We start from the raw sequence: 11754 nt of genomic DNA, 5'->3' as shown, positions 1-11754 counted from the left end.
ACGGCTAGCCAGTTTTTTTCCCCTTTCTGATGTGGTGAAATGAATGCGTCATTATGGGCTGATATCAGTCTCTTGCACTTCCTGTCTTCTAAAATGGTCTCAACTGAAGGCGATGTCTCAGACATATACATTTTACTAGATTATTCAGGTCATGCTATAGACGTTAGCATTGACCACAAAAGCCAATATGGCTAACGTGTGACATCACAGTTCATCACTGCAAATTTCTTTGTAATCAAAACAATTGCCTGTGACGACATATATAACATCATAGAGTGTTGTTAGGAAATCCTGAGTAACTAGAGTGGTTTTGAGCCTTCTTTCTTGCAGGGCAAAAAGCAACACATGTAGTCATACTGTATAGAGTTTTGTTGACAGCTGTTGCTCTATAACTAAATCAAATTAAAATATTTTTACTGTCAAATAATTCAAGGAACCACAACAGTCTATGACAGCCAAATAACATTATCCACTCTTGTCCATGTGAAAAAAAAAAAAACAATTTGTATAACTTTTTGTCCACATACAATATATGGATATGACAGTTAGGACAAAAATAAATTATATTAATAAATATATCAACAAAAACATACTCTGGGCATCTCTTCAACAGTTATAGATGTACAAAAATAAATATTAATAAATTACGTCAATATTGTTTTATGCCACAGAACAGAGTTCATCAAGAACCATTTTTGGTCCTCTTTCTGCACATTTTCCCCTTAAGAGACTTCTGTTCTTGAACTGCTTGACTAAGGAGCTCCTGAAGCCGAGACAGAACAATGCATCCATAGGCTTTCTGCTGGAAAATATTTTGCGCAGGGGGAATTCCTGTTGGCCTTTCAGCTGGCTCAGGAATGGGTATATTTGGCTGCAGGATTTGTAAGATACAGTTCACCCTCAGAGCAATGTGGCGAACATGTGTAATCATACTGTGAAGCCCCTCCACCACAGGGTTTGTTGGAGGATTTAAGTCTTTCTGCTGCTCCATCACTGTCTTCATGTGCGGAAGAAACTCTTTCAGGTGGGTATAAACACTCAAGATGCGCTCCGACATGGTCTGGCCAGAGATGGTTGATACTGGAACATTGTCCATTTGCATATCACAGATCAGGTCTGCAGAATCTCCTTGACTGGCTTTCTGAATGAGAGGAGACAAGAGTCTATAAGAACCCTGGTTCTTATCAATCGATCTTGATTTTAGTTGTTTTGTCTTATGATGAATCTTTTAAAGTCATCTTGAGGCCCCCTAGTGGGCCTGGTTAAGAACCAGTGGCCTAGACAGAAACTGATTCTTGAAAATAAACCCACTCTGTGACACCATAGCCCTATTCAGTGTCATGACTGTCTTTTGCATAACCCATATTTAACTATTCATCTGAAAGAGTCATTTCCACATTTGATGTCTATTCATGTACAGTATATACTGTCAAAGAGCTAAATTTACAGTTCCCACATATTCCCACCCACTCTCAAAACAGCCCAGTTTTGTCAATGGAAGGAATCACCTCACTGTATGTGGAATCCACACAAGCAACTGTTGACCATATTAGGCTCACATTGTCAGAGCATCTCTTCTTTGTTGTACCAATCACAACTGATTTAGGACCACTGACGTAAACGTCCTTTGCAAGGTTAACAATTATACTTTCAAAAAAGTAACTATAGAAAGAGAGTACTTACATATGTTTCTAAGAGCTCTGCTGTCCTTTTGCTCATCAACCTAGTGAGCTTCAGACTACGGTGAAGAAGCTGGCTGCAGTTCTCATTCTTGCATGACATTGTTGGATGCACTAACTCAACAGCAATCAAGATGAGGATAGGGAGGATTATTCCTGAATAATTAAAAAAAAAAATTGTAATTAACTGCGTCTTAAATGCAAAACATATTCCTTTTTTTATGTTGACCCTTTAACAGATGCAGTAGTAGATCTTTAGCTTCACATTCACTGCTGTCAGAATGACCAGATGTCCATCTTATGAGTGCACATATATATAATCAGTATACATGTAAAGAGATCACATGCAACATACTTTAACAAATATGCATGTTTTGTTTATGTATATTGTAACTGGGTTATTAATCAAATCACAGCATTAACAATGTTCCATGTCTGACCATTGTTAAGCATGCCTGTAAGCATATTGTTATGTGTGCAGTGTGGATGTAATACTTACTGAATTTTGCTTGTGATCTCTGAGATAGGCAGACCATGTTCCTAACATGACAATTCATTCTCCGTTCACAGACAAAGTTTCAAACTGGTCATGATCACAACTCTGAAAAAGTTTTTAAAGACTGAAACCACACATTTGTCATTGGAAGGAAATGACGCGGCCAGCTTTCTGAGGCAACAAGAGTTCCCAGAATTTTTTTTCTTTTTGCGTCTTCATTATCACATGTACTATGTGTAATGTTCCCTCCTTCTTTAGTTGCCACCCAGTTTTTGTGTGGCTGTATCTCCTTACGTGATGCAGAGTCTGGATAGGTTGAGCAATCATGTCTGTTTGTCATAGCTAATTTACATTTAATGTCATGAGATTTTACTCTTACCTCTCATATCTTAAAAAGATTTTTATGTTGCACAATGCTACGTGTATTTGGGATAACACTAAATAAGCAGAATACTTTTATTTATTAACATTTGTATGCAATTGTATGGATTTTGAGATCAGTCTTTTCTGACATTACATTGTGTTTATCATCGTGTTCAGTCAATAACATTGCTCTAAATCTGTCAAAACCATGCCAAAAAAAACAAAAATTAGAAAAGGAACCACCATCCAGCACAGCGCTCATCCACCCTTGATCTGAACTCTATGCCTGTTGGTTCAACAGGAAGTGGTCTTGTAATAGGAAGGTAGTTTCTCAACACTAGATTTTCACTGATACCTTTCGATCTTTTGACGTAAAAGCACAAAGTTGGGAATTTCAGCCACCTATGAAGTTCAGACCAGGAAGGAAGATGACAAAGACTTTGCTGTGCTTTGATTTGCTGTCACTTTTATTCAACTTTTGTGTGATGCAATTGCATTTTTGTAGCATGCAGAATGACTAAAGTGGACAAAAACATGCATCTGATGTTAACTGAGCTAAGCTTTATTTTGAATCTTTATGACTCAGGCCTACAAGGGAATCCCTAGAGCCATAAGTTTAGAACTTGCACAAATTTACAATAGTCCCCCAATTAAAGGCTGATCCTCACAGCCACATCTGTAAAAATATATTCTTATGCTGCTTAGGCAAATAAATGTAATTTCTTGGGTAAGAAGTCTGTTGTTTCTGCATAAGTGTGACACTGATGTGGTAAGTCACAGGGGAAATCAGTGTCTTCTCAGCAAAACACAGGTAATTGTAGTTCAGTACCTGGTACTTTCCACAATTCTTACAAAAAAACAAAAAAACAAAAAAAAACAAAAACAAACATGCACTATAGGTAAAGTGTCGTGCAGAGGAGAAACTGGAAGTGTTGGATTTGCCCTGTTATGCTGACTGTGGTCACTTTCCCCTGTATTGGTATTGTTGTTTTAACATCCTGGGGTTTGGATGTGGGTGTGGCAGCCCAGTCTTGAGAACAGTATAGGGCCACTTTCTATCAAGACACCCCCCTTCTAATGAACTCCCCTTCTAATCAACTCCAGCCAACTCTTTGGAAGTGAGACTGTGTAAATTCAGCAGTATTCGTGCAGACAGGTTTGCTTTTTTATTAGGGACAAAAAAGATAAAAAACTAAAATTTTTCTTAACCTCTAAACCACACAGGAAATGCTTTATTTGACAGTCTTAGGAAATCCCCCAGTCTCTTTCAAGTATTTCTCATAATTACCTATTTAGGCTTTTCACCTCAAAAAATTATGTAGAATCTGACCTTGTTGCAACGGAGCTAAGAATAATGATAATTTGTAACAAGGGAGCATATAGCTCTCTTACTATTCAATGAGGGGAATCTTGATATTGTGTAAGAACTGTAAAAACATAACAACAGTTGACATGTTATCGATATGTGTGTTTAAAAGTGCAACCATTAAAGTTTAGGTAGTTCTAATTGTGTGTTAATTGAGACAATTTGCTGAAATTTACAGTATAGTATAAAATATATGAATGAAAAAAAGTATTAAATGTATGAATGAAATGTAAATGAGAGGTTATATTATATTTTAGTATTATAGCCTATGTGTGTAAAATAGCCTAGCTTCCAGAAGACAGAAAATACACTAATTATGAGTGCATCACAATTCTCAAAGGTAGCCTACTATTGTTTTCTTTACGTGTAAAACTTTTTTAAATTAGCACAAAAATCACCAAGTGCACTTTATAGGGCGTAGCGTTGGAAACGTTAAAAGTTTAAGATGCGCACACGTTCTTTCCGCAGATTGCTAGTGGTAGGCATTGCGTAACTCACTCTATCCCACCGGATCTGTTTGCTTCCTCCTCCTCCTCCTTCCTCTCAGGAAGTGCAGCCGCTAGTCTGAAGAGAGGCTCCGGACTCCCTCTCTCGCCGTACCGAGCGTCATCCATCGCGATGCCCGTAAGCGACACACGCCAGTAACAGATGAAGGCTGAAGAGGATGCGCTGGAAGCAGCAGGCTGTATGCGGGCAGCAGGGAGACGCAGCGGCATCATCCTCATCCTCAGCATCAGCAGCAGCAGGGCGCTCGGTTAGCGCCCACCCCCACTCACTTCGTCTTTTCCTCCCCCCTGCAGAAGCATGCTTGCGTGAGGGATGAGGCTGGAGACAGGGACATCAGGCCAGAGCTGCGGCCTTCTTCTTTTCACAAGAGCCGGGCTCGCCATCGTCGCAGCAGCAGCATCCGCATCCGCCAACGCTTTGCCATCCTCACACCAGCATCTTTGGTAGGCAGCCTATCTCTCCTCTTCCGCTCGCCGTTTTTGCATAAGAAATGCAGGCCTGCCATGGTCATCCACTCAACCTCACATCAGTAGCCATGGCAACCACATCCCGTTAATAAGCCCCCACCCCCCCATGTCTTTCTGTCTCTGGGGCGCAGGCTTATTTTACGCTTAATTTTTGTTGTAGTAAAGATGTTAATTTTGCTGGGATTCGGAGCTCTTTTCTGGAGCTGTACATGATGTACAGTGTTTTCTCTCTCTCTAAACATATATAGATCCTTTGTAGAATGCAAACTAAGTCAGACGTTTTTCACACACATATATAGAGTGAGAGAGTATCAGTTCATCATTAAAAACAGCATATGTGCTTTCATATTTGCATTTTGATTCAGTCAGTACCACTATTATAGCCATTATATTTAACTCAGGCACAGTGTGTTCAACCCATCAAGATGAAGCTGATTAGCTATGAAATTATATTTTTCTTCAATGTAAAATGAAATGAAGCTAAATGCTAATAGTAAAAGGCAAAATAGATGCCTGTGGTAAAAATAACGAGGTCTTCCCCATTTGTGAGATCTACCCTGACACGGCCTCTGTTGATGTTTAATACCTGTTTTGCTCAATGAAATGTATAAGGCAGGCTTCATAATATCTAGCTGACATGTGCTGAAATTTAACATCTTAAATGATTTTACTATTTTATTTATTTTTTTGAAAATCTGTATGCAAGCAGTTTTTATGATCTCATATTAAATGAATATTTTTAATTTCTAAATTAATTTGCCACACCACAGGATCATTTATAATGAACCAATCATAATTCTAATATGATTATAGTGAAACACCAAACAGGGAAATCACAATGTATTATTTACTTTTCTTTATGCATGCATATCAATTTTAACCTAATATTTTGATATTGATAAGCACATTATGCATAACTTTTCATTTATAAAACGGATAGTTCTGGTCCTTGATTCTGATTGGATGAGCCACGTTCGAAGCTGTTGTAAATTACTCTACAAACATACACCTTTGTTTACATCTGTGTGTTGCTTGGCAACCACTTTATTGCAACCACAACTGATTCTGAGGAACTACATTGTTTGGCGGAAGAATAATGTTTTTATTAATATGATTACACTTTATTTGCTCTGTTTTATTTTGTGAAATCTTACTACGTATATGGAATAATCATTTTATAAAAGCAATAAGCCCCGTGAAGCCGTGGTTATAAAAGCAATAAAAGCAATAAGCCCCGTGAAGCCGTGGTTTACAGTGAATTTATAACAGCTAAGGGGGTTCCGCTTCGCGTCGTGCCTAACAACGCCCCTTAGCCTTTATAAATTCACTGTAAACCCGGCTTCTTGGGGCTTATTGCTTTAGTATTCAATAGCGCCTGTTGTCCAATGTCCAAAGTTTTATACATGGATATTTCATAAAAACATGGAGATTTTTTTTTTAATTGATCCATTCTGTAACATCATGTTAGTTGTGAACAAAAAAACATTTTCAAAAAACTATAGAAACTGAAAATATTTTATAGAAACCTTAAAGGTCTAATATATCAAACAATGCAGATCATTATATACATAATACACTCATTTTTATTGATTATATAATAATATATATCTGGTTACATATTTGTACATTTTGAAAATTCTGAATAAATCATAATTTTAGAGAAATGACAAGAAAGTCACTTACTTTATGGAAATGGTCATTTTAAGATTAAAGTAAACTTTTAACTTACAGTTATCTAAAGATCTTACATCTCATGGTTTAAAAGACGAAAAGAGAAAATAAACTTTAATTTTCTTGCTTGCCTTACCTGACCTTTGACCCCCCCCCCCCAACACACTGTGTGTTTGCAGGTCAGTGAGCAGATCCAGGAGCATGAGCAGGAAGTTGTGCGGCGCGAGCAGATGTCAGGGTATAAGCGCATGCAGCGGCAGCACCAGAAGCAGCTGATCGCCCTGGAGAACAGGCTAAAGGCCGAGATGGATGAGCACAAGCTCCGGCTGCAGAAGGAAGTGGAGACCCAGGCCAATAACACCTACATTGAATTGGAGCGGCTGGCCAAGAAGCAAGCTGCACAACTGGACAAGGAGGTGTGTGCTCCTACTTTACACTTTGTGGACAGGGTCATAAAAAAAGTTTAAAAGATGTCACATTTTTGTCTGCAAGTCGATATAGTGAACAAGCCATGGGGTCCAGAGGCTGAAGACCACATTAAAAATCTAATTTCAACTTGGAAATAAACAGAAAGTTTTAACATTTTAACATTTTGACAAATGTTTTTATGAATGAAAGTTTTTATGAAATATTTAACTGTTTCCAGTATTTAGTATTATCAAACAAGAACATTTGTGACATTAATCACATGAACTCCTTTGTACAGGCAGTCAGATGTTCTTGCTTCCGTCTCAAATCTTGTTGGAGAACATGAACATAAGGTTTACACAAACCTGTGCAGCTTGAGCACTGCTGTGATTTAAACAAAAGATGAAAGAAGTTCTGCAGTTCAAATGCATTTTCATAATTTGTAATAACTAAAATAAATACAGATTTTCACAAGTAGCGTTAGAATGATAAGTGGATTTTAATGAAATGACTCAAATCACTGTGATGACAAAATAATGTCAGTTTACTAATGCATAGCTGACCACAGTGAAATTTTGTGATACTTATCCTCCTTTGGGCCTAGATGATTAATTTGTAAGTGGTTAACACTGCAAAACCAGATGTTATTTCTTTTGTCTCACAAAAGATGAAAGCATCGGCAGCTGAAGAAAAAAGAATCCAGCAACAGATCTTGGTCCAGCAGAAGAAGGAACTGACCACCTTCTTGGACACACAGAAAAAGCAGTACAGACTATTCAGAGAAAGAATGAAAGAGGTGAGATCAGGACAGTCAATTAATTCACAGAACACAGTACAAACCCAGGACACCTTTTTATGTAGGGGCCCCACTCTTCAGGGCCCAATGAGAATTTTTAGTGGGCCTTCGTTGTCACAGGGCCCTTAACAACATCAGACTAATTGTTTCATATTACCTATAAATGGCTATATTCTATTTTTGCAGTAAAAATAATCTAATTTGTTCTACATACAATAGGAAATGAATGAAGACTCCGATACACCAAAAGAGGAGAAACAGGAGCACTTGTCTCGGCATAAGGAAACAATGCAGCGCTCCCAGGCTGAGGAGGAGGCCCAGCTGTTGAACCAGCAAAGACTGGTTTACGAAAGGAGCTGCCGTGCTCTAAAAAGAAGAAGCCTTATCAAGAAGCACGAGTTTGAACAGGAGCAAATGCGGGAGGCAAGAAATAATATGAGTCACAACAAAGAATGTCTCAAGCACATTGTTTTGTTCTTGTGAATTTTGAGGTTTCATTTAGACATCTGACTGATATTCAGGTTATTGTTTGAAGAAAAATATACATATATACGTCCGTTCAAAGGTTTGGGTGTATGTTATTTGTATTCATGTTATTTGAAAAGAACAGTTTTCTATTTTAATATATTTCAAATGTAATTGATTCCTGTGGTGGCAAGGCTGAATTTTCAGCAGCCATTGCTCCAGTCTTCGGTGTCACATGATCCTTCAGAAATCATTCTAATATGCTCATTTGGTGCTTAAGTAACATTTCTTATTATTATGAATATTGAAAACAGTTGTGCTGCTTCAAATGTTTGTGGATCTATGTTTTTGTGGAATATTTTCTCAGGATTCATAAACAAACAAATCTTTTGTGACAATGTTAAAGTCTTTACTGTTACTTTGAAGTAATTTAATGCATCCTTGCTGAACAAAAGTATTAATTTCTTTCAAAATCTTACTGACTCCAAACTGTTGAAAGGTACAGTAGTGTGTGTATATAATATATATAGTGAAATATGGTGTTGATCACAGTATCTTCTGCTATTTCGAGTCTATTTACAAAATCACAAAAAAACCTAACTAAGACACAAAGTTCTTTTTAAAAACCTTATCCTTTTTTGGTGTTGTACAAACTGTTTAAATATTAATCATTAATGACTTGCTCTTTGTGTTAAAGGAGCTTAACAAGAAGAAGACACAAAAAGAAATGGAGCATGCATTGATGATCAGGCAGGATGAGTCCACCCAAGAGCTGGAACAGCGGCAACTACAAACCTTACAAAGGCTACACTTTGAGCTGATGCGCCACCAGCATCAAACTGAGTTGGAGAACCAGGAGGAGTACAACAGTCGACGCCAGAGGGAGCTACACAGGAAGCATGCACTGGAACGCCGACAGCAGCCCAGGAACCTTAAGGTAAACTGCACAAAATGTAATGATAGGTAGAACTAACAAAAAATATAAAGGAAAGAAAATGGACACGGAAGAGAGATAACAATAGAAAAGCCAAAAGCATAATTGTATTTAGCCTTTGTATGATGCATTAATCTCCTCTCATTACAGACATTGGAAATGCAGATCAAAAAGCAATTCCAAGATACGTGTAAGGTGCAAAACAAGCAGTACAAAGCTCTGAGGAACCATCAGCTGGAGATCTCCCCGAAGAGTGACCACAAAGCCATCCTGAAGTCTCTGAAGGAGGAACAGACCCGCAAGCTCGCACAGCTGGCAGAACAATATGAGCAAAGCATTAATGAGATGATGGCCTCTCAATCGGTAAAGTACACAGTCACCAGAGGAAAACAACCCTTTAATGGTGAAACCACACATTTTGTACTTGTATCTTAGGTTATCAACCTGAATCTTAGACCCTTCGCCTGATAAATGTGTTGTAACATACAGTACTCACTGAGTAAGTTAGTTTAGGGTTTACACACACACACACACACACACACACAAACGTTGTGTTTCCATGTTTTATGGGGACATTCCATAGGCGTAATGGGTTTTAAACTGTACAAACTGTATTTTCTATCGCCCAACACCAACTCTACACCTAAATCTACACCCCTTACAGGAAACTTTCTATATTTTTAGTTTTTCAAAAAGCTTAATTCTGTGTGATTTATAAGCTTGTTTCCTCATAGGGACCTAAAAAATGTCCCCACAAGGTCAAAATTTACTGGTATTACTATCCTTGTGGGGATATTTGGTCCCAAAACTGATCTTATTGTTAAGTGTTATATTGCATGTTATATTGTTATATCTGCAATATTGTTTTTATTCACTACTGACTACTATACAAGATGACTCATCACTCAATACAATATAAGATATACTATTACAGTTTTTATTGTTATTTTAAATTTGACTTTATTTCTATATTTTCTGTTTACATTTCAATTTTAGTTAATGTTTTAGTAATTTTGTTGCATTTTTAAGGTTTAATTTATTTAGTTTTAGTTATTATAGTACTCTAGCTGAAAAAAAGTTTTTAACAATTTTATTTCAGTTAATGTTTATTTTATTTCAAGTAATGAAAATTATTTTTTTAATGCAATAAACCCCATCAGTGTTTGAGAAAATAACTGCAGCATGAAATTCTCTCAGTTACGTTTAGATGAAGAGCAGGAGGCTGAATGTCAGGCTTTAAGGCAGCAGCTGCATCAGGAGATGGAGCTCCTCGATGCCTACCAGAACAAAACGAAGGCGCAGATGGAGGCCCAACATGAGCGTGAGGTGCAGAAGTTGGAACAGAAGGCGTCCTTGCGCCGGGCTCACTTGGAACAGAAGGTGAGCTGTTTTATTTATTTTTTTACAGTAAATGTACCTCTGTAATTCATAGGATAGGTTTGCCCATAACTGGTCAAATAAATAAATCATACCTGAAATGCCTAGTAAACAGTCTGTCCACACCTCTGCCCACAGATTGAAGAAGAGCTGGCCTCACTTCATAAGGAACGAACTGAAAAAATCAAGCATTTATTTGAGCGTCAGGAGCGAGAACTGGATATGTTTGATATGGAGAGCGCGCGGCTAGGATTCGGAAGCTTGGCCTCATTTGACTTTCCCAAGGATGAGGACAGATGATCCAGCAGAGGTCAAAGGGACTGTTCAACACTGATGTCCTTGGACACATTGTGCCTGCACTGTCCCTGATTATTGGATTTACCAAGATCACCCAAACAGTGACAATGCCGGATCAATATCTTACAACTCGTATCGGCTGTGAGAACTTCTCTGAGATTCTGAGAGGAGAAACTAAACAGCCACAGACACAAAAGTGGTTTGGTGATGCATAACCGAGCTCACAAACCAAGAAGAAATATCTAGACAAACTGACCTTTTCTCCATGCCATTGTCCCACTTTTGGTATTAAATTAGTTAATTCAGGATATTTTAGTACAAGAAAGCACTTTGATATGTTAAGTATGATGCCATCATGTAAGGTGGATATGAAGTGTGAAATGCCTTTGGCGTCATCAAAGGACATTGCGACTGTAGAATGTGTCCTGCGTCTTCACCGTGGCTATTAGCTGTTTTGTATGTATCGCAGAGAATGTGACAACTGTTGATGAAAACTTTACGCAGAAGCAGATTTTGAAGCAGTGTCTGATTTTAAAATATGGTGAATACATTAAGAGCATTTAATTAATTTCATATTGTGGAACCCACTCTTTATTTCTTTTTACTTAGAAAAAGGACAAAAAGAACAAAAAAACAAAAAATGTATTCATTCTTCAGTATCCTAAATGAATTGGCATTAGTTTGATCAGGATGTGGATTTATTACATTGAATCAGTTCTGTCAGAGTTACTGGTATTATTGCATGCACTTTAAAAGACAAATTCAGGTTGTGAAGTGGAGCATGAATCTGTCAGAGATTTTAGCCGTGTACAAATAAAAGTGGTCATAGCAGTTTTGTTTTCATGGCTATTGATACTGAACATAAGCTTTATCTTTGATATAAACACCCGCCAAATTGCCAAATGCCTTTAAGTTATGTTGATGAATG

General features: G+C 37.6%; 2 protein-coding genes across 2 annotated transcripts; one reads left to right on the top strand and one right to left on the bottom strand.

Moving 5' to 3' along the window:
• Positions 1-601: 601 nt before the first annotated feature.
• On the bottom strand, positions 602-2250 carry m17 (IL-6 subfamily cytokine M17). Its single transcript, XM_016478195.1, has 3 exons — positions 2179-2250; positions 1684-1835; positions 602-1141 (listed from the first exon to the last, which is right to left on the bottom strand). Exons 1-3 carry the CDS (start codon positions 2234-2236, stop codon positions 683-685), a joined length of 669 nt encoding a protein of 222 aa, XP_016333681.1. The 5' UTR covers positions 2237-2250; the 3' UTR covers positions 602-682.
• Positions 2251-4563: 2313 nt separating this feature from the next.
• LOC107681865 (serine/threonine-protein kinase TAO3-like) lies at positions 4564-11407 on the top strand (the record flags this gene model as incomplete). The annotated part of the gene is made up of 8 exons (XM_016478232.1): positions 4564-4854; positions 6729-6965; positions 7625-7753; positions 7973-8176; positions 8916-9155; positions 9303-9515; positions 10350-10532; positions 10668-11407. Coding segments are annotated over 8 exons (1659 nt in total), but the record flags the coding sequence as incomplete, so codon positions are not given.
• Between the last annotated feature and the right edge of the window lie 347 nt (positions 11408-11754).

Source organism: Sinocyclocheilus anshuiensis, unplaced genomic scaffold (genome assembly GCF_001515605.1).
Source record: "Sinocyclocheilus anshuiensis isolate Anshui unplaced genomic scaffold, SAMN03320099.WGS_v1.1 scaffold2872, whole genome shotgun sequence".
Classification (NCBI taxonomy): Eukaryota; Metazoa; Chordata; class Actinopteri; order Cypriniformes; family Cyprinidae; genus Sinocyclocheilus; species Sinocyclocheilus anshuiensis.
This window is presented reverse-complemented; position numbering and strand designations above follow the sequence as displayed.

Coding starts and splice junctions, on each gene's coding strand:
- m17 (XM_016478195.1), bottom strand. CDS start 2,236: ATGAATTGTCATGTTAGGAACATGGTCTGCCTATCTCAGAGATCACAA. Junction 1,836..2,178: donor GAGATCACAAGCAAAATTCA/GTAAGTATTACA, acceptor TTAATTATTCAG/GAATAATCCTCCCTATCCTC. Junction 1,142..1,683: donor CAGAGCTCTTAGAAACATAT/GTAAGTACTCTC, acceptor CCTCTCATTCAG/AAAGCCAGTCAAGGAGATTC.